The sequence below is a fragment of the Malania oleifera genome, chromosome 13, assembly GCF_029873635.1.
Source record: "Malania oleifera isolate guangnan ecotype guangnan chromosome 13, ASM2987363v1, whole genome shotgun sequence".
Lineage (NCBI taxonomy): Eukaryota > Viridiplantae > Streptophyta > Magnoliopsida > Santalales > Ximeniaceae > Malania > Malania oleifera.
The window spans coordinates 16,383,925-16,408,306 of NC_080429.1; the positions used below are offsets into that span (position 1 = coordinate 16,383,925).

The window sequence follows — 24,382 nt, forward strand, 5'->3', positions numbered from 1 at the left end:
TGTATGCTAAGCTGAAGAAGTGTGAGTTCTGGTTAAATTAGGTCGCGTTCTTAGGCCATGTGGTGTCTAAGGGTGGTATCTCAATTGATCTTACCAAGGTTGAAGCTGTGGTCGACTGGGCGAGACCAAAGAGTGTGCAGGAGGGCTGGAGTTTTCAGGCTGGTGGGTTACTATCATCGGTTCGTAGAGGGTTTCTCCAAATTTTCTAGACCTCTGACACGATTGACTAAGAAGGGGGTGAAGTTTGACTAGACTAGTGATTACGAGCAGTGCTTTCTCGAGTTGAAGCAACGGCTGATTATTGCTCCAGTATTTACCATTCCTTCGAGGAATGGGGGTTTTGTGATCTATAGCGACGCGTCCCTGAAGGGTTTGGGATGTGTGCTTATGCAACAAGGTAAGGTGGTAGCTTGTGCTTCTCAGATACTTAAAGAGTATGAGAAGAATTACCCTACGCATGATCTAGAATTGGCTGCTGTAGTTTGTGCCCTAAAGATCTGGAGACACTACCTGTACGGTGTTCAGTGTGAGATTTTCACTAACCACAAAAGCCTCAGGTACTTTTTCACGAAGAAGGAGCTGAATATGAGGCAGAGGCGATGGTTAGAGTTGATCAAAGACCACAATTGCTTGATCAGTTATCACTCGGGGAAGGCTAATGTGGTAACAGGTGCGTTGAGTCGGAAGTCAGAACATGCAGTAGTATCTGCACTTGTAGCTCAACTTTATATCAGACGGGATCTGGAAAGCCTTAGTGTGGAGTTGGTGTCTGGTGATCATAATGCTTTCAGTGCTAGCTTGGTGATCCAGCCGACCTTGTTGGAGCGTATTAAAGCCGCGCAAGCTAATGATGCGGAGTTAGCACAGATTGTGGAGAGAGTGCAGCAAGGATTGGCTATGGAATTTAACATCTCTAACAAAGGTGTGTTGAGGCTTGGGACCAGGCTTTGTGTTCCAAATGATGATGAGATCTGAAGGACGATTCTGGAGGAAGCATATCGTTCTTTATGTATAGTACATTCGGGTAGTACAAAGATGTATCGGGATTTGCGAGAGTCCTTTTGGTGGAGTGGTATGAAGAGGGATATTGCTCGGTTTGTGGAGCAGTGTCTGACGTGTTAGCAGGTGAAAGTTGAACATTAGAGGCCAGCGGGGCTGTTGCAGCCTTTGCCTATTTCGATGTGAAAATGGGAGCACATTTCTATGGAATTTGTTACTAGATTGCCGCCAGCGCTTCATGGGCAAAATGCTATTTGGGTAATTGTGGACAGGTTGACAAAATTTGATCACTTTATACTAATGAAGGTTAGCTACCATTTGAGTAGGCTAGTGGACCTGTATGTGCATGAGATAGAGAGAATGCATGACCTACCGGTGTCCATTGTTTCAAATTGGGATCCGAGGTTTACTTCTCGATTCTGGAAGAGCTTGCAGGAAGCACTGAGGACAAAGCTTACTTTCAGTACAGCGTTCCACCCCCAGACTAATGGATAGTCGAAGAGGATGATGCAGATCTTAGAGGATATGTTACGGGCTTGTGTATTAGACTTCGGTGGTAGCTGGATTCAATTTCTGCCACTAGTGGAGTTTGCCTATAACAATAGCTTCCAGGCTAGCATAGGGATGGCACCGTTCGAGGCTTTGTATGGGCGAAGGTGTCGATCTCCTTTGTATTGGGATGAGGTCGGTGAACATCAGGTTTTAGGACCTGAACTCATGCAATAGGCATCTGAGAAGGTACGTTTGATCCGAGAGGATTAGATCGGCTCAGAGTCAATGGAAAAGTTACGCAGATGTTTGCCGCCGTGAGTTGGAGTTCGAGGTGGCGGGTAAGGTATTCATTAGAATCGCTCCGATGAAGGGAGTGATGAGATTCGAGAGGAATGGCAAGTTGGGCCCGACTTACACTGGACCATTCAAGGTTATTGAACGAGTGGGTCCAGTAGCCTACAGAGTTGCACTACCCCTAGCACTCTCAAAGGTCCACAATGTCTTTCACGTATCCATGTTGATAAGGTACATGTTGGATCCATCACATGTTATCAGTTATGATGAGTTGGAAATTAAGGATACTTTAGTGTATGAGGAAATACATGTTCAAATTTTGGACCGTAAAGTTCAGAAGCTTTGTACCAAAGATATACCATTAGTGAAGGTATTTTGGCGAAACCACGAGGTTGAGGAAGCTTCTTGGGAACTAGAAACAGAAATATGCCGAAAGTATCTGCAGTTGTTCTGAGTAGTTGTTGGATAGCAGGGTGGTATGAGTATGTATGTATGTATGCAATACTCTGTTATCGTATTAGTTTGGTTAGTCCCTGGGAGAGTCCTATTGTATTGTAAGCTCCCAAGGCCACGTATGTATGTAACACGGTATTCCTCTGCCATAAGTGAGGGAATGTATGTATGTATGTATGTATCATGACGGGGCTGCGTATAAATAGCCGTCGTTTTCTCTAGAGTATGTATGTATGTATCATAACGAGGCTGCGTATAAATGGCCGACATTTTCTCTAGAGTGTGTATGTATGTATCATGATGGGGTTGCGTATAAATGGCCACTGTTTTCTCTAGAATATGTATGTATGTATCATGACGGGGCTGCGAATAAATAGCCGCCGTTTTCTTTAGAGTATGTATGTATCATAAAGGGGCTACGTATAAATTGCTGCTGTTTCACCTCAGAGTGTGCATGCATGTAGTAGTATGAAGGTGTTCGTAATGAGAGATTGCAAATTTCGAGGACGAAATTTTTATGAGGGGAGGTTGTAAGAACTCGCACCATTGTATGTAGATTTAATATTTGAAAGAAGGGTAAAGTGGTAATTTGGGCAAGCTTCATCGACGAAGCCAGAGTTTGTCGACGAAGTCCCTTCTATTCTCGGCGACGAAATTCAGTGTCTCGTCGACGAGGAGAATTCGAGGGATTTTGAGAAAAATCTGGAAAATTGGCTCGTCGACGAGGCCACCGTCTCATCGACGAAGGTAATGGCAGACTCATCAACAAGGACGCCAATTCATCGATGAATTCACCCGAGTCAAAGGGCTATAAATATCCAAAAGGGTTGCTTCCAAGCTAAGTTAGCTTGATTTTCTCTCTCTCTCTCTCTCTCTCTCTCTCTCTCTCTCTCTCTCTCTCTCTCTCTCTTTTGATTTCTTCACCGTTCATATCCTAATTCGTAAATCGGACGTTATTGCGAGGATCAAGGAAAGATTCTCTACGTTTCTAGCAGATCAAAATTTTGTTTCGAGCGATTTCGGGTTTCAGGCTAAAATTGAGGTAAGACTCAGTTTTTGTTTTTGATTCAGAATATGGGTAGTAGTAGTATGAGTTGTAAGCATGTATTATACTGTAGTTTGTAGGTTTTGGAGTCTCGATTCATAGTTTTGGGGACTGTAGAGCTCGTAGTTGGAATTCGGGTTAAGGTAAATGGATTCTATTTATATCAATTTATTTTCAAAATCGGGATCGATAAGCTTGTAGGCAACGATCATATGTATGTTTTGGTATCTTATTTGGGGAAATCTATCAAGTAAAAATACGGGATTTTCGGGTTACAGTTTTCAAAAAAATTTTGGGATTTTGGGTATCATCTCTACTTTATTTGGAAAATCGCTAGTTTTGTTTAAACTGTATTATTAAGATGACTGTTATCCATATTTGTATAAACTATATGCTAGAATTGGAAAATGATATGATTTGTCGTAAACCAAATACGTGTGGTATGTATGGTTGTGTGTAATTGTTTCAGGTATTTGTAAAATTGTTAATGGAGGCTAATTATCGTATGCTAACATATATAAGAGTCTAAACTCCAAAATGATTCCAGGTTTTGTGAAATCGGCTCAGGGTAGCTAATTACCGTACGTCAAAACAACTATGTGGCGGCTAATTACCGTACGCTGCGCCATGTACCAGTGTCAAAACCGTGGGTGGCGAGCGTGTCCAACTCTATATCTGAGAGTGTGAAATATCACTACGTATCCTAGTTGGTTACCGAGGGGTGTGAGCTACACTGTATTGGCAATGTAATCACTGTGAAGTTTCAGGTTTCACGGAATAGTTGTGTATGGGCAATGTAATTGCTGTGAGGCTTCGGATTCATGGAGTAGTTGCGTACTAGTGTGAGCTACATTATATTGGCAATGTAATCGCTGTGAAGCTTCGGGTTTCATAGTGTAGTTGTGTATTAGTGTGACAACACCGACCGTATGTTTTGGGTATTGTATGTACTGGAATGAATTTGTGAAAATACTGGAACTATATGGAAATGTTTTCGAACTGTATCGTATTGTATAGTGTTATGGTTTGCGTAAAATAACACTGGTATGCTATACACTGATATAACCTGCTTTCTTCCTTACTGAGAGGTGTCTCACCCCAAATGTACGTACAATGTTTTCAAGTCCATCAGGTAGCCGTAATTAGAATCCTAGCAATCGGAAGTGGGGGTGTCACTAGTTGTTGTTAGTACTTGATTAGGTACGAGACTTTGTAACTGAGTTGTCTTGATGGTTTTTATAGACACCCAGAGTATGTACGGTAATTATGGGATTGTATACCTTAGTATTGTATGGGTTCGTGTATCCTATATTTGTACAGACTCTGGTATGGTATGTTATATTGATAGATGAAGCATTTTCCACTACGTAACTGATGAGTATAGATGTATATGTGTATGCGTATAGGGCATCAGTGTACCCCATGGGTCGGACCCTCTTATTGTATTGTATCACGTATGTTTGAATTGATACAGAGACAGGCTAGGTTACTATATTCACACCTGGGACCCTTCTTCGGGTTCGGGTGTGACAGTGGATATGTACAATGCCTATTTATGTCCCTAGCTTTCTGGCGAAATCTCTTCATCAGTAAAAGTAATGTAGTTGGAGGCTACTAGGCTTTCAATCACATGGTTGAACTTATCGACGCTGATATACTGGGGAATGCAGGCTTGATTTAGGACCTTAAGTAACGCTTCTCGATGGATCTATGAATTTAGAAGAAGTGACAAAATAGATATATGCACCTGCATTTTCTTTAACTGGTCCACAATTTTGTACTCGTTGTGCTTTATTATTTTCAGGAATTCTTCTGCCTCTTTATTGGGCGTCGGGTTTTTCACTTCCTTATCTGGTTCTCCCACCTTCTGTTGATTTTATTTTTTTGAAGATTCTGGCATATACACCCTACCACTTCGAGTTATCCCTTTTACTCCTGCAATATTACCAGTGCTCCCTTCGACATACGCTTCGAATTCATATCTCCATGGTAATGCTTGGTTACTTTTGTATGGGAATGGCCTGGGAGTGGAGATCACTAAGCGAGCTGGCGCTTCCTGCGTAAGAAGGGTCCTGTTCATGGTAGGTGTGAATGGTTGATTAGTGTACTGGAGATAGACTATCATGTCTTCCCCAATGATTAAAATCTCTCCGCTCCTGTGGGTACAACCAATCTCCACGAACTTGTTATCCACCATCTTTTGCAGGAACACTCTAAAAGTTTCACAATGCCATACTGATCTTCCTTCCTTGTTATGGCACAAACAAAGTGGGTTGGTAGGGCAAACAACCTCCTGCCCTATCTGACCTACTGTAATGAGTTCATTGAACGCCCAATCTAAAGACATTTGTTTAAAATTTACTTCATCTGTCCCTTCTTCTATCATTCCAACGTTGTCGCTCCCATGATTAGGCAGAGGGTTCCCCTGAATTACTGGTTGTTTATCATCAAATGCTAGCCATCCAGCTTCTCTTAGTGTTTGCACCTTATTTTTAAATGCCCAACAGTGTTCAATGGTGTGCTCGGGGGTGTTAGCATGATATGCACACTTGGCTTCTAGGTCGTACCATTGTGAAAAGGGTGCCATAACTACCATTCCAAGATAGACTGAAACCAAGTTCCTTTCCAAAAATTGTGGGAATTATTTTGAATACGTCATTGGAATAGAATCTATTTTTCTCGCATTTCTCTGGATGCCTATATCTTGTGTCCGAACATTCGGTTGGGCAGGCGTGGGCCCGAAAGGAACGACTTGGAGTCTCGTTCCTGCATGGACAGTCTGATTAACAGAGGGTTCAAAAACAAAATTCCTTCTGGGCCCTTGGCCACGACCTCTTTGATATTGTTGCCCTTAAATCATCTGGGCCTCTTCTTCCTTCTTCCTGTTTGTCCATTTCTTGCCTAGACTGGTATCTGCACTACTACTTTTGGTTCTTCTGACTTTGATGGTCATTTCAATTCTCTCTCGGGTAGAAACAATATCCATGAAATCATGGGGGATTGCCCCTAAGAGATGTCCAAAGTGGGGATCTTTCAATGTATTCACGAATAGAGAAATAGCCTCCCTATCTTCCACCGTTGGGCTCACTTGAATGGACATGTCCCTCCATCTATACGCATATTCTCTGAATGTTTTGTTAGGTTTCATTTGCATGCTTAGTAGGGTCATACGATCAAGTGCCATTTCTATCACATGGTGGTACTAAACTATAAAAGAATTTTCTAGATCTTTCCAAGTACGGATTCGAGCTCAATCTTGCTGAATATACCATTTGATAGCCACTCTAGTCAAGCTAAGCAATGCATCATCAACCTCTCATCGTCGATGTGTGCATCCATTTTTTGGCAAAAGAGGCGCAAGTGGGTTCGAGGACAGTGGGTTCCATCGAATTTTTCGAAATCCAGTATTTTAAATTTCGATGGTAGGATGACCTTTGGCACGAGGCAAAGGTCATTGGGATCAACAGTGTCAAATGTATTAGATCCCTCAATGGCTTTCAAGCACTCCTCCAGCACATCATAACGACACTCGGCCTCAGATTTGTTCATCCCCATATCAGAAGCTACCAGTGGGGGAGTCCCTGCTATTAGGAACCCCTGTGCTGGCACAGTATGGATAAATGGGGTTATTTTTGGGCCCTCCATGGCGCCAGGGGGTGGAGCTGACGCTTGTCCATGAATCAGGGTGAACCCTGGAGGATAAGTGGGGTTCGTATCTGTCTCAGGATCATTTTGTACCACTTTTCCTTTGTTCACCAAAAATTTCAGGATTTTGCTCATTTTCTCATTCAATTCTTCCTGTCCTTGTTCTATGTCCAGGACCCTATTTTCCAGTTATTCACTCATTTCTCTTGCATTTCGCCTGCTATTGTATTGATGCATAGTGGTCTCAATGTTGCTTCTTGTTACTCAAACGACTTATTTGGTTAGGAGCTGCAAACCACAACTTTCCTTTTTAGAACCACGAATGCATAATTATGAGTGCATGAATGTTTAATGCGTGATCATGAGATGCAATGGGTTTTTAAGGCATGTGTGCAATTCACCACTATGGAAACATGTATATGTATGCAACCTAATGTACTTTAACCAAGGTTTATGGAAAAGATCATCATCATCTTAGAAAAACTCTGCTTTTTATTAAAAAGATCCTTTCATACAATATTTCATACATCCCTGCTCTTTATTCTTTTATTGCCTAGAGTACTTTTGGGAGTACTTTTGGGAATGATCCAATTAGATATTGGATCAAGATTTGAAGGCTTGCTCATGATTATACGATCCCCGCTTTCTTAGGAAGTTTTCTGCTTTTGTTGTGCCATCTTCTTATGCAAAGTTCGGAACTTAGCTTCCTAGTAATCAGCTTTTGTTATGCATGGCTCCATCTTCTCCAACACTTGGTTATATTTTCCTCTCTGCTCATCCCACTGACTCTCTAATTCCTATATGTAAAGTGATTTCCTTTCATTTTCAGTTCTGGCATCTTCTAACATCATTGATTTCTGGTCTAATGCTACTTGGAGTGTGCGTATTTTCTTTCTTAAAGCCATTATTTCCCTTTCTGACTGTATACACTGAGCTTTCTGCCGCTTGATTTTCCTGCGATAAAAGGTAACCAACTTCTCCTCTTTTTGCCTTTTTTGTTGATCCTTCATTACTACCCACATGACTTTTCTTCTGCTAAGCATAGCCCTTCTTGCAAATCCGCCTGTATGTTTTCCGTTGGTGCTTTAGTTTGGGCTACGGGGACCTTCGACATTTGTTTGACTTATGGATTCACTCTGTTGGCCAGCCATAGTTCATAGTTTCCTTGGGTGCTCGAACCCTGATGGCTTGATTGTATTAGGTACACATGTCTCCATGCCATTGTGAATTCTCGAACTCGCCTTTGATCATCACCTGCTTCATACATAAATTGAGAATTAGCTAATTCGTGTGTCATGGGTATAAACTAGGTTGCCCCTACTTGTCTTCCAAGCATAAGAGGCGCATAAGCTATTCCTCCCCAAGGGCCAAGCAACAGAAGCCATGGGATATTTCCACACCTATATATGACGTTGGACAGGCCCATCCATGGTGCTTGCCAAACGAGTCCCCTGCTGACAAAGTGGCGTAGCCTTGCCTTCCATTCAAATTTATTAGCATGTTTTTCCCACGGGACGGTTCCAAATTTAGCTAAAGGGATTCTGAGTGTCAAGAAAGTAGTACGAAAAGACCCTTGGGTACAAGGTAAGTGGCTCATTATCCATACATATAGTAGGGGTAAACAATGTCTCAATCTTGCTCATCTTTTGACTAAACACTCATGGAGAGATCAAAAAGTCTCGTCCAGAATTCTAAGGACTGGGTTGATTCCTTCCTTCACTTGTGCTACAAAAGAAATAGTTGCCTGATCGATAGTCCCTACCTCCTTTGGAAATATTATCAATCTGTAAATAGCTAAGGCTAGCATATGCATTTGAGCCTCTTCCCCATCTTCCTTTTCTAATAGCCCCCTTAAGCATGGCCAGGTGATTTTTGTATCTCCAGTCTTCTGAATTTTAACCCGATGACGTCATGCAATTCTTTTACAAAAGATGCTCTAGGATCATGCACGTAGGTTTTGTAGGGCGTCGCTAACTTTGCGAGATGCAACAAGGAGGTATATTCTTCAATGGTTGGTGTCATGTCTACCCCATCCATAGTGAAGTAACAGTACGAAGGATTCTAGAATTCCACCAGCACTTTGATCACATGGAGATTTACGGACACATGAAATAGGAATCCAATATGCCCATATAGTTGAGAAAATTTCAAACGGCGCTGAGGTGACCACCCCTTCCAAATAATTTTCAGTTCTTCCAAGAAATTTGACCAAGTGTTTATGTTGACTCGATCTAATAACTTGATTGCTAATTCCTTATTCACACTATCTCCCTATTGACTCTGCTAATTCTCAGAGTACAACTGCACTGTGGATTCCTTTTCATGGGTGACTATCGTGTCTTCCATGAATAACTCTGATCTTTTTCGAAATCTTGGCTAAGTACGAGGTATGCCTACATGGATGCAGTATGTTAGTCACAGTATTATACAGTTCAAAGCAATGACATCACACAGAGAAGGATGAAGCTTTTGTTTCAAACCCAGGGTATGTCTACGTGTTTTTCAGGATTCTCCGAGGCTCTATCCTAGGGGGAAATCTTATGGGTGATCTCATGTGGTTAGGTTCTGACCCCTATTGACAAAAAGGTTCCCAATCTAACTTGAATCCTCGCCCAAAAGGGGTTTAAACAAAGTTTAAACTGAGCGAAGTGGTTCGCGGGTCCCCACAAGCCCTGGCATATGGGGACAAACGGTATTACACTCTTTTCTAATCTTAGCAAGTAAAGACCGAGTAGAAGGCGCGTGAAAGTGTGTGAATCCAGGTTTAGCCTAATCGCGCTACCCCACATGCATGTCATATGCTTATTCACAATTAATCATATGTTTGTTCAATAACAAGGGAAACAAAATATTCACTCTTAATCACATGTTTATTCAAACAACAAAGGAAAAAAAAATATTTACAATCAATCACATGCTTATTTAAAATATGGAAACAAGATATTTACAATTAGCACACTTATTCTAAAAATTTGCTAACAACATATTTGCAATTAAAATTTGCTTATCTAAAAAAAAAAAATTGGAAAGAAAATATTTACAATTAATATTCTTATTTAAAAAATTTGGAAAGAAAATATTTGCAATTAATATTCTTATCTAAAAAAATTTGGAAAGGAAATATTTGCAATCAATATGCTTATCTAAAAAATTTGGAAAGAAAATATTTGCAATCAATATGCTTATCTAAAAATTTGGAAATAAAATATATTCAATTAATATTCTTATCTAAAAATTTGGAAAGGAAATATTTGCAATTAATATGCTTATCTAAAAAAATTTAGAAAGAAAACATTTACAATTAATATTCTTATCTAAAAAATTTGAAAAGAAAATATTTACAATTAAAAAAATTTAGAAAGAAAATATTTACAATTAATATTCACAAAATAAGGAGCAACTAAAAGGTCTATTAAATTTGAACTCGGGATAATTTCTAATTAATTATTGGCTCGACTCTCTAAGGTCCCCAGCGGAGTCGCCAAGCTGTCGCGACGTTTTGGCGCAAGTGTGCCTCGGGGTTGGCGAAACAAAAATAATTTTATATTTTCATGAAAATACAAAAATATTGGAGTCGCCACTAACATTTTAGTATGATTAGAATACTTTATTACTACCCAATTAATGATTTAATCGGTCTGCGTTACCAAAAACAGGATCGAAAGTTTGGTTACGTGAGGAGAAAGTACGAGCACCCCCTATGCATCCGTTCTTACGAACGGTACCTAATTAATTATGAAATTATCTCAAAATAAATTTGAAAAGTCTTTTATATTACTCCTTTTGCAAATTTACAAAATATACGAGTAAAGAAATTAATCACAAAAATATACATAATATACATTTCCTCAGAACTAAAGGTACGTGAAGTCCAAAAGCTCGTACCCCTTTTTGAAATCATAGGGATAAAAATCGAGAAAATATTTTATGAAAATAACTCCTAGATTTATTTCAAAATTTATAAAATTTTTATCTAAGTATTTTACAGTATTTCCAACAAATTTCTAGGAGGTTTTGGATAATAAACATAATAATAAAGATAAAAAATAATAATAAACTAAAATATTAGAATACCACAATGCATACTAATCAATATACATAATACAAACTTAAAATACTAAAACTAGCACAATATAAAATAGTAGATACAAATACATAATATTTACTGAAATTCTAAACATACCACCATACTATAAAACTAAATATATAAAATGAGCTAAAATACCACACATACCAATAATACTAGAATATAAAATATATAATATAAACTAAGATAATGAACATACTACAATATTAAAATACTACGTGTATGTTATAAACTAAAATATCTACAAATATTGTAATAATAATAATAATAATAATAATAATAATAATAATAATAATAATCAAAAATATCTACAAATACTATAATAAATAACAAATTACCATAATACTATATGTACTAAGATACTAAAAATACTATAACAAGTAATACCGTATATAACATAGTAAAATATCATAATACCATAATACTAAATATATAATATAATAGCATAATACTAAAACACCAAATATATAATATTAACTAAAATACTAAACTTACCATAATAAATAATACCATGTATATTAACATACGAAAAGTATCATAATAATAATAAATATATAATATTATTTAAAATGCTATATTACTAAATATATATAATTAATTAAAATACTAAATTAAATATATAATGTTACTTAAAATACTAAATTGCTAAATATAAATATTAATTATTAAAATAAATATTATAGCATTAAAAATTCTACAAAAATATTATAAATACAACAAAATAAAAATACAATCGTGGATATTCAGTATTACAGCAACTATACAAGAAATAAATAAATAATAAACAATAAAATAATATATATATATGTATATATATATATATATATATATGTGTGTGTGTGTGTGTGTGTGTGTGTGTGCGCGCGCGCGCGTGTTTATATGCGTAGTGAGCGTGCGTGAGTTTTCTGTGTGTGTGTGTTCACGGTGGGTGCAAGGGACGAGAGGGAGGTAGATGGCTAGCCGTGAGGTGCTGGGCGTTATTGGAGTTGGGTGACGGGAGCGTGGGGATGTCGTGGATGGTGACTTTGCGGGCAATGGTGAGGGTGATGACGGACGAAGGCGTGGTGGCGAGCGACGGGCCGACGGCAACGGGATGCCTGCGTGCTGCGTTTTCTGCTGCTGCCCTGCGGCTCCGACGAAGCCTGAGATTTCCGGCGAGAGTTGTTGCTTGCTGGAGATGTCGGCTTGCTGCGTGTGGATGTGCCTAGCCGTGGGTTGGCTGCCGAAGCTGGGCAGCGTGGGGGCTGATGAAGGTGGCCGGAGTTGGAGCTGGTAGTGAAGACGACGATGGTGGCGGGCGTAGCGTCGAAGGCAGCAGCAGTATGAGCGGTTGTTCGCCTGTATGGCCGTGTAGGTGGTTGCCAGAGATGGAGGGTGAGAGAGTTGAGGGTGGCCGGAGTTGCTGGAGATGGCCAGAGTATGTGATGGTCAGGCCGTTGGTTGCCGGAGGGATGAATGGTGGTGACGACGGTGACGCCGTGCTGGTTCTCTCCAAAATCTCCTTCCCTCATTGTTTATTGAAAAATATTTTATTGGAAGTGAGTATTTTCATTTTATACATTTAACATTCAAAGCACTTACTCTCATTTATTTTTCATTGGTTTAAAATTGTTTTTTTTGAGAATAAGTTTCTTGATTCTTCCATATGTTTTTGTTGATAAATATTATGGGAGAAAATTTTTATGAGTTATCTTTGAAAGGCTTGAGTACATTCTTATCATTCATATTTCTTGTGCTTAGAAAAGCCTCGTTACATTGGTGTTTTTATTATTAAATCTTCATTTTGCAAAAAAACTATTTGAAAGCAAAAACCCTAGGTTCTCTAGTTATTTTCTGAAAACTATTTTTGGGAGTCTGTTTTGATTAGGATCCAAATCTTTGAAGTATTCATTATATACATTTCTCTTCAAAGATCGAAAATATCATTTTGAGAAAAACTCTCTTTCTCTACTAAGCATAACTCATATCATTAGAGAGTGCATATATTGAGTTTAAATGTGTATATTTATGCTTGTATGTTTCAAAAGTATTTTTAGGTACAAAAATATTTTTATGTATCGATTGGATTCATCCCGTTAATTGAACTAGGGAGTTTCAATCCCGTAAGTGAGACCGGTTGGGTTTAGCTCAGGAATTGAATTAGGGAGTCTCCGCCCCTTAAAGGAGACAAGTTGGGCTCATCCTTGTAATTGAACTGGGGTTTATTTCGTTCCGTAAGGAGAGGTTGTAACAGCTTCTGCTCTACCCGTTTAAGTGAGCAGGGATAGTGGAATCCTTGGGGGGTATGCCCAAAGCGGGGACGTAGGCTGGTTTGGCTAAATCTTAATAATAAATCTATGTGTCATTCTCTCTCTATCTCATTTATATTTCCGCACTTAAATTTTTGTATGTGTATGTTTGTTTATTCACGGTTACAATTATTTGCATGCACACATTTAAATTAAATGAGATTTACTGCACACGTGTATTCCTGAACTCATAGTTTAATTATTTTATATACACGTGTGTACATTGAATGTGATATGATTTGTTGTGAATTGGCGAAATGTTTAAATTAGTCAAAAAGTTTTTAAAACTCAATTCAACCCCCCCCCCCCTCTTGGGATCACATCAATTCCAACATCTTATACTATACAATGTTAGTAAGTTGAGCTAAAGGATTCAAAATACACTAAAACTACATTGGTTGATGGAATGTGGACAATTAAAAGGTTACTAATGGTCTCATCAAATGTGATGAGGATGTGCTTGAAAGTTAGTAAGGGTTAATGAAGAAAACCACCACTCACATTTGCTGTCAAGACTCCAAGCAAACAGAAAGGCTCAAAAACCCTAAGAGATTTTCCACCCTACTGCAGAGTGGCACATCTAGTATTCCAATCCACAATTTAAGCCTGAGGAGGACACTAGGCACTCCTAATCTTTGAACTGCATATCCCAAATGCTTCCCAAAAAGACACCTATAAGTTTTGTTTTCATTAACAAAATTACATGATGAGAAACTCAAAATAAGCTCTCAAATTGCCCTAAATTTGTTCACATCCCCAAGACCCCCCACATAAGTTGGAATCCTCATAAAAAAACTATAAACTAAAACCCACCCCCCACCTTAGCCTTCCCCCTACCCTTCTTAACTGTATAATTAGTGGATGAATTCATCTTTTGCAAGCCCTTTCATTTTTATTTTTATTTTTCCTTTTTCCTATCATCATACCTAGAAGAGACCTTCACACTATCCACTTGACCAAACACATAACTAATTTTTCCACTTTTCTTTCCTTCACTGGCTCTCAAATTTGGTTTTCTATTTGGTTTGAGGGTTGTTTAGGGACGCTTTTCCTCTTAGTCAGGCTATGTGCAGCATCCTTAGTTGTATGCTATGTGTGGTTTTCATTGTCTGCTAATATTAAGCTTTCGTGCACTCATAAAATTCATTACTAGTTAGATTATTGTGAACAATTTATTGTAAACAACCAAGTTTTGAGCATATCTCTATGGAAAGTGCCCTATTTACAGACAAAATGTTGTCAAAATTTTTATAATCTTCTTAAAACGTAATCCTATATATGGACTTTCATGCATAGCATTGTCTTTATTTTTGAGTCCTAAGGTTGTCTTGAGCACATTGAGCATCTATATGATGCAAAAGCCGTGTGAATTGTATACTTTTGTAACTTATAGGTTTGTAAAATGTTTTATTTACAGACAGCATGTTACCAAAATTTTTTAAAATTTTTTCCAAAATAATCAATGTCATATACCATATTTGTAAGAATAATTATAATATGTTGAATGTTAAAATATTTTTGAAAGGATGAGTGAAGTTCAAATAAATTTTGAACTTCATCTCTAAATTTATTTTTGCATATGCGAAATGAAAATTTTATCAATCATAGACTAATTTGCATTATTTGATTATTATAGTTGTTTTTGAGTCCTAAGGAAGTAATGTAAACCATGAACATCACATTTTATTTTTTCATAGAACTATATTCTGATATAGATTGTTTGTGGGATGTGTGAACACATTACATTATTTAATGCTAATTATATGAAGGTCTTGTGCACTCATAAAATTCATTATTGGTTAGATTATTGTGAACTATTTAGTGTAAATAACCAAGTATGGAGCATATCCCTATGAAAAATGTCCTATTTATAGAGGAAATATTACCAAAATTTTTCTAAACTTCTATAATTTTGGAAAATGTAATCTTATGAACTTTCATGCATATTATTGTCTTTATTTTTGAGTCCTAAGGTTGTCTTAAGGAAATTTTTAGGCTTCTGGCATCGTCAACGAGAGCCCTACATCATCGACGAAGAGTCTTCTTGGTCTTATCGATGAAGCTCTGTATTCGTTAACGAGGGGCACCTGGGTTGCGTTAGTTTTCTGATATTTTGAATTTTTGAACGTTGCGGTTAGGCAAACGGGGGGAAACCTTTGAGGAAACTCTATATATGTCATCTAGGCATATTTTGAGAGAAAATGTGATCATTATTGAAGTGTATTGTGTACATTTTGATTTCCTTAGTAAAATTTGTGTGACATTACTTCCGTGGATGTACGCTTTGCCGAACCACGTAAATCTTTGTGTTGATCTTGTTCTAGTTGTGTGTGTTATTGACATTCACTTGTTGTTGTTTATTCCACTATGCATCTTCATTATACGATCCATTTCACAACAGATTACAAAGTAAAATTATCATTTATGATTAAATTGGTAGAAAACTCTCACCTTTTGTGGTTTGGCCATGAGGATGTGAGAGGGATTATCTGGCTCTACCTCTTAATATGCTCTAGTCAACTCATCAACCTAGCCCCTTTTTGAATCACTTAAAAAATATTTATTTTAAGGAGTACATAAAATAAGTACTTATGCATCTCATTCTTTAAATTTAAGTATGTATAATATAAACTAAATGTAATTTAATTTTGTATTTATTTTATCTAAATATTTATTTCTATGACAAGTCATGCACTTGACAACTCTCGAACTCCTTATTTTCTAGTTTTTCTATTACACTCTTTTTAGTTTTTAAGTTGAGTTAAAAAGAAGAATACTGATTTAAATAGTGCACGAGATTTTGAATAGGCTAGGTTAAAAAGAAGAGATCTTGGATTTGGACTTGTGTGGTTCTGGACAAATTTCAATTTAATTTTATATTACATCTTATCCAAATTTAATACAATTCCAAATCAAAAACATCTCCAAACATAGGATTCTAGCAATATGGTAATTTCATTAATAGTATTTATGCTAATGTGAGCACCATGGAAAGAGGAAATCACTTGGTTTTTTTTTTTTTTTTTTATGACATAGAAACTTCAGCCACTAACGAGCCATTCAAACCTCCTAATGTAGTACAAAACCTATGGATCAGCGTCCTCCACTCTTAGGTCTCGCTGATCAGGGTAAAGTACAGATGCGGACACGACTTTCGTACATCATTTAGACATTCGGCCAACCCAACCCCCGGGACACATTTCTATTACCATTTACAGTTCCCGCTAACTCACAGAGCGAACTCTCACTATCCACAGGTATCGCCGGTTCCGTGAGTGTATTTACTTGAAATTGAACCCCCAATACTCCTTCTTACGTGTTGATGTCTTTTCACCACATCATACCTGTAGGGGTAAAGGAAATCGCTTCTTATAACAATGTTTGGATGTTTAGGGCAATACTGCTTGAAGAACACGTTAAATTGCGAAAATATATATATATATATATATATATATATATATATATATATATATATAAGAAGAGCTAAGAAAAAATAGTCCATTATTTATTAGCTTTATAAAAAAATTTATGACAAATGTTAGTTTGTATTTACTAGTACTATATAGAAGGTGAGCTTTAACCTACAATGATGGTGTTAAACCCAAATTTATAAATTATAGGTATAAATTTAATTAAAAAAAAACCACCTCTAAACGTGCAGATAAGGTTCTATATGATGTCCCTCCAAGCCCCATGAAATGTGAGGTTCATAACAAAAGCCCACGTTCACAAATGGGCCTACACCCTTTTGTTGGCCCAAATCTGCAGACTCGTACGAAAATTGGTGGCCTTTTACATTGCGTTTGGAAATTTTCAAAAATACTACATTTCTAACAGATCCATTTTTATTGAGGGACCAAAATAATTTTCATAACCTTAATTAGCTCATCATTTAAAAATGAGTTTTTGGAAGGAAAAAATTGATAAAAATTGCAAGGTACCCAAAAAAATGTTTAAACTATTAAAGTAAACTATTCTTAAGAAATGTAATTAATGCTTGCATAGTTTTGTATCATTTGAGAAAAAAAACAAAAAAAAAACAAAGGACATTCATAGAATAAAGGTATTTTTTTAAAAAAAAATTCCTGTATTTAAGAGTTTGAAGGTTAGAAATTAAATTTAAATTTGCATAGATTTAGAATTTTGCCTAAATTCATATAAAAATCAAGTTTAAAATAAGAAAATCATGCTCCCAAACAAATTAATGGAGTCATAACTTTTCATAGTTTTGAAAATTATGAATGGATTTTATGACTACACTAAAAATGTAAGGTATATTTTTTTTACTAAATCAAAGAAGGAATTTGTTGCTGTCAAGAATTGCACCATCTTAAATGCTGCATCCTTGGATTGTGGCTACCTAAGTAGAAGCAATTAAAATGGCTTGGAAGACTTGGGCTTAACCGTTGCATCCTTTGACTGTGGCCACTTCAGTAGAAGCAATTAAAATGGCTTGAAAGACTTGAAGTGTACTCAAGAATATCACTCTGATACATAAATTAGAAAAGGGAAGGCTCAGATTGCAACAGTAGATGTGAATGAGTGAGAATGAGATACTTACCTTCCCCTATGATCTCCTTTTTATAGTAACGAGGACAAGCCTTCTCCCAACCTGACATGCATAAGGTGTCATTATGTCTAAAGAGGGGTTACAAGCAACTCATGGATTGCTAATAGTTTATGGGCGGTTAGGCAAGTTATCAATTGCAGCCCTCATAACTGTACTACGGATTATTGTTTGTTAAGTGGGAGTTACGCGAGATATCCAATGTCATCGAAAGCCGACCTTGTGACTGCTCGCCTCCATGGGCATATTTGTCAAATTTGAGCGAACTAATTTTTGACTATATCAGAATTTATATAATTTTAATTTTTAAAATTTGTTTACCAAGTCTTTTAAAAAAGTTTAAAATGGACTTTCTAAAAGTTTTTTTTTAAAAAAAATGTTTACTTAAACACATCATTTCAGCTATATTTATATTTAAAAAATGAAAAACTAAAATTATTTACTCCCCCAACTTGTTTGGATACACGACACAAATAGTACCAAATTAATTAAGCTCAAGAAAAAAAATATATAAATATTTATTTCAAATCTCACAATTACAATTAGATATTAGCATTCGTTTTCACCATGGTCTTCGACGCTATTATCTCCTCTCATCTCTGCAAGCCGCCCTTGAGCCACTCCACCACCTCCGCCATGCTCGGCCGTTTCTGCGGATCGTCATCGGTGCATCTCATCGCCGTCAGCACCGCCGATTTCATCTGCGCGCGATCGAACCGACCCTGCAACCTCGGGTCAACTATTCGGTCAAAGGCACCCTTTCGAACAAACGGGGCAGCCCATTTCAAAATATGGATCTTTGCGCCGCTCGGGAGCTTGCCTATGGGTCGTTTTGCGCTAATGATTTCTAGAAGTAAAATGCCGAAGCTGTAAACGTCGCAGCTCTCGGAAACCTTGCCCCACATGGCGTATTCCGGAGCCAAGTACCCGAGAGTTCCCTTGACCCGGGTGGTCAATTGGGTCGCACCGTCCGGGATGAGCTTGGCGAAACCGAAATCAGCAATTTTTGCTTCGAACTCCGAATCCAAAAGGACATTGCTCGCCTTTATGTCTCGGTGTATTATGTGAGGGTTTGCCTCGCGGTGCAGATACCTTCAATTGATAATAATAATAATAATACTAATAGGTGTAAGTAATTTGACCTTTTGTTTGATAGCATGAATTTTCAAGATTTTTGATAAATTTTAATGTAAATATTTTATCTCAATCCAATACAAATTCAAATTCAAGTCCTTTTCAAGCATTGTCAAATTTGGGAGTATGAATTTCGGATTTTGATTTTAAATTTGGTTAAATTTTAGTATAATTTTGTGTTATATTTTATTCAAATCTAATACAATTTTAAGATTCGAAATGATTGGATATGATGTAATATAAAATTGTATTAAAATTTGTTTAAATTCATTCAAATTGAAATTTAAGGTTCGAAATTCATGCTTTCAAAAGTAATATAAAAAAATATTTTTAATTTTTTCAAATAATAAAAAATATTATCTTATTTTTCAGTATTTAACATTTTGATCAAAAAAAATTTAACATAATTAAATGTGAGGAAAACAAAGAACAAGATGGTAGTTCTGTAATTCTTCAAGCACTAAAACTGAAAAATAGAAATAATTTTTCACCACTAAGGAGACCCAAATATAAGATAGATAGATTTGTGTGTTTCATGTTACCCAACTCGTGAACCACAAGTCAAGTCTCTTTTACCCAAAAGTGATCATGAATTGTATAATAGAAAAAGGTATTATGCCCTCACCGGCCATTAAAATTGTGCCGTGTAAGCTATTTGACTTTCCACTTGCAAGCATGGCACAGATTTAATAGAGCTGAGTGCAATATATTTCCAAGTTCTTTTTGCAGTTTTTGGATAAATGAATATGTACTCACGCGAGTGCCTCCGCAGATCCGACGGCAATGGTCATTCGACGGGGCCAATCTAAGATGAAATGGTTGGAGAGTTGGCCATGGAGGTGAGCGGTTAAGGTGTGATTAGGCATGTAATCATATACGATCAGCTTCTCATCCCCACCGGCGTAGAATCCCCTCAGCCCCAGCAGGTTCTTGTGCCTCACCCTCCCCAGTACCTCCACTTCCGCTGCAAACCCCATCTCTGCTCTTTTGCTCATCGCATGCTTCACCCTCTTCACCGCTATCTGCACCACACTTTCTCGCATTCGCTTATATAATTCACATTTTCATATATATATATATATATATAGAAGAAGAAGAAGAAGAAGAAGAAGAAGAAGAAATTAAAGCAGGGATGGATGCATGCATGCCTCGACGCCTTTAGAAGTATGACCCCAATAAACATCACCAAAAGCGCCCTCCCCGATCTTGTTGTCCTCATTGAAGTTGTTTGTGGCTTTCATCAGCTCCTTCCAACTGTATATTTCCCACCCTCCCTTCTTCTGCCTATTACTCCTGCTCCCACTGCATTCACCCATGCACCCACACATCATTAACCAATTCAGATCATATCCATGACCTTCTCATCATCCATGTATATGTCTCAATATGCAAACAACATAATAATAATAATAATAATAATAATAATAATAATAATAATAATAATAATAATAATAATAAAAAGAAGAAGAAGAAGAAGAAGAAGAAGAAAACTTGCATACCTGATCTGATCAGATTGGTCCCCAGACAAGCAACGGAAGTATCTCTGGATCATTGTTTTTAAACATATATGTACACACACATGTGATTTAATTTGGACAGTACAAGATCGAGGAAGGCCAGAGATCGATCGAACTGCTGCTCGATCTTATGGCCGGTGAAATTAAGGCATGCAGCAAGCAAGCAAGCTGGATCTAGCTATAGCTAGGCTATGGAAGTCGAGGTTGAATTGGACTATTACAGATGGATGCAGCCCAGTGGATGGATGGATGGAGGAGTTTGATGATCCTTCGATAGATGATGGTATGCATGTATAGAGAGCTAGTTGCTTACTTCATCCGGGACGTCACTTGTAATTAATGTATAGCCTCATCTGTCAACCCTTTTCCAATATTCCACAATTTGCAAATTAATATTTATTAATAATGCCCATTTAATTATTTCCGATCTGCACATAAAGAAATCTATCGTTTCAGATATTATGATTGTTGATTTAAATAATATTTCATATCACTATTAAACGAACTTCAGTCAAACTGATGGATTCTATGTTTCAAATCTTTATGGCAATCTCGAGACCTTCATCATGAATATATATATATAATTAATTAATGAAAATTTCGAGGCCTTGAATATATATATATGCTTTAATTACGCTTAATTATTAATTAATTTCACATTCCACAAAATTAGTAGTCGCTAATTATTGTCCTTCATCAATTGATAATTGGCATTTAGTGGCTAGCTAAATCATAGAATAATAAAGTTAGGGTATATTAGTATATATATATCTCTGTTGTAATTGTGAAATAAGAGAAAATAATTGGCAAAGTCAAGGCTATTGAGGTCAAATTAGTACCATATTAATTATGTGGGGGAACAATCTTAATCTTCCAATATGTTGACAATATATATTAATTAATTATCTTTTTAAATGAAAAAAAATATATTATTAAACAGTGCAGTGCTACGATGCCCAAGAAAATAAACTATTTCATTTTCTAAGAGATGATATGGAATAACTAAACTTAGGTCTTTTATATTTAGTTGTGTAAAATATTTTTACTTTTTAGATTCAATTTTTAAAAAAATTCTCAAGTGCCCATTTTTTTTAATATTCTAATATTTATTTGAAAAAATTAAAAATTATATTAAAAAGACATTTTTTTTCCAAATTTATTTATATATATATATTTATATGTGTGTGTGTTGAAAATTGATTTTTGGAACTAAATATAGAAGCTTGTGTAACTCATATATACATTAGTAGAGATCTTGTGTATGCATGGGTATGATTTCAAAAATAGATTCTAAATTAAATGGTTAAATTATAAGATTTTAAAATAAATAAATTGAAAATTTAATTTTATGTCTTAAATTTCAAACTTTAACCATATAATTAGATACTCACAATTTTAATAATATTTTTGTATATATTTCAAATATTTTCTTTAGAACCAACTTTGGTGGAAACCTTTAGGGTGTCGGGTTGTTGTTGTCATTATTATTATTTTCTATAATTATCCAATAAGCCTATAATTTAATAATTAATTTGATTAATATTTTAAAATGATCAACAAAAAAATTATGATAAATATTATAAAAATATAATATAAAATTATAATTTAATATATGCAACAACTAATAATATTTGAACCAAAGTGTGAGTGAGTGTGTGCGCGTGTGTATATATATGTGTATATATATATATATAATCCTTTTTAAATGAAAAATAATATTAAACAGTGCAGTGCTACGATGCCCAAGAAAAGAAAGCTATTCATTTTTTAAGGAATGATATCGAATACTTAGTGTCACGTGCCGAACTTGAAAATGGGACCCAGTGTGTAATTTAGAACCTAACATGTCCCTATATCATACAATCATCCATGATACTACACAATATGAGGGTCCGACCCCGTAGGGTTCATGTATATTCTATTCACAATCACATAAACAATATACGCATCGGAATGATTCAACCTATTATATTATATTACCATACCAAAGTCTATACAAAATAGGAGCTAGTCCCATAATACAAAACATAATCCTCGGGTATCCACATAACCCAAAATAACACCCCAGCCACAGTTTAGTACTAACACAAGTACCTAGACAGTGCTAACAAATCACCACACTCCTGAACCGCTAGGACACTAGTGTCGACTACTCGAGGGTCCTGAAAAATATTTGTATAATAGGGGTAAAACACCTATCCGTAAGAGAGAAACATGTTATATTAGTGTGTGACATATGAGTGTTATTTCAACAGTAAAACCTAAACATTTCACAATTATAGTATTTTCACAAATAGTTCCAGTATACATCTCACAAAACACCTCGGTTTAGTGTTGTCACACTCTTCAGCTTAAGCTAGCCACACGACACGGTGCATCCGGTAATCTAGCATAGCCTAAGCCCCACAGCGTTCAACCGGTGCAAACATGGTACAAACTCATACCCTTCAATGACCAACCGGAATCATAGGTGGTATTGCACACCCTCAGCCTCAAGCCGGATATCTGAGCCTATGGTATTATTCCAGCACACCTCATATCTCAACCTTTAGTTGTTAATCGGCACGCTTCGATTGTCCTAGACCTTCGGTTTTATCCCGTCTCGACATTTTCACAAAACTTGGCACATTTTGGAACTCACGTTCCTATATCTCATTTCAAATACTCACGGCCTACGGTAGTTAACTAGTACGCTTTTTCACAAAACATATCATTCACAGCTTACATTAGTTAACTGGCATGCTTTTCCACAAACATATCATTCAAAATATATAAATTCATTCCACACTTATTTGGGTATACAAACAATCTCATATCAAGTATTCCAAAAATACAATTTAAGGTAATCAAAGGTACGGTCATCTCTATATTACAATTTAACCAAACATATAATTTTCCAATAGAAACGGAGATGATACCCGAAATCCCCAATTTTCCCAAAAATTATAAACCCGAAAATCTCATAATTTCACCTAATAGATTTTTCCAAATAAGTAACCAAAAATCTGTATAATCATAAAACATAGTTTTATTTATTTAGATTACAAAAATAACTGATATAAACAGAAACCCCTTACCTTTCCCTGAAAATCGAAACACAAACTTAATCGGTCCAAAGCAATGAGACGGGATCCCCAACACCTAAAAATCGAATAATAATACTTCAATATAATCACAACCACTACATATCTGCCGAATCAAAAATGAAATCGGACCCTTACCTCGATTTTGGGAGAAATCCCGAAAATCATTGAAATGAAATTTTGATCCGTTATAAACATAGAGATTCTCCTCCTGATCCATGTGGTAACGTCAGATCGTTAATTCGAGTAACAAACGACCCGAATCTTAGAGAGAGAAAAAGAGAGATTTTGAGTTTTCTTAGCAATGAAGTAACAAAATATCTTATTTATAAACCCTTGGCCCAGTCCAATTCGTCGACGAGACGGCGCCTTCGTTGTCAAACCATTCAAGCATTTCTTCAACAAACCATTACCTTCGGTGACGAACCTATTATGATATTTTACAACTCGCTCGATATCTCTTTGTCGACGAGGTTCTAAATTTTGGCGACAAATAGTATGAGGGCCTTTGTTGACGAGAACAATGGTTTCGTCGACGAAACCTGCTAATTTTACCTTTTTACCCTTTACTTATTTATTTAATGTGAACTTCTTGGGTCGGGTTCTTACACTTAGAACTTAGGTCTTTTGCAAAATATTTTTTTATTTTTTATATTCAATTTTAAAAATCTCAAGTGTCAATTATTTTTTAATATTCTAATATTTATATGAAAAACTTAAAAAGTATTAAAAAGACATATTTTTTTTCAAATTTCTTGTATATAAATGCTAAAAATTG

At 36.3% G+C, this 24,382-nt stretch overlaps 1 protein-coding gene across 1 annotated transcript; it reads right to left on the bottom strand.

The window, feature by feature from the left end:
* Positions 1-18,463: 18,463 nt before the first annotated feature.
* LOC131145705 (PTI1-like tyrosine-protein kinase At3g15890) lies at positions 18,464-20,556 on the bottom strand. Its single transcript, XM_058094903.1, has 4 exons — positions 20,504-20,556; positions 20,153-20,306; positions 19,761-20,026; positions 18,464-18,962 (listed from the first exon to the last, which is right to left on the bottom strand). Exons 1-4 carry the CDS (start codon positions 20,554-20,556, stop codon positions 18,464-18,466), a joined length of 972 nt encoding a protein of 323 aa, XP_057950886.1.
* Between the last annotated feature and the right edge of the window lie 3,826 nt (positions 20,557-24,382).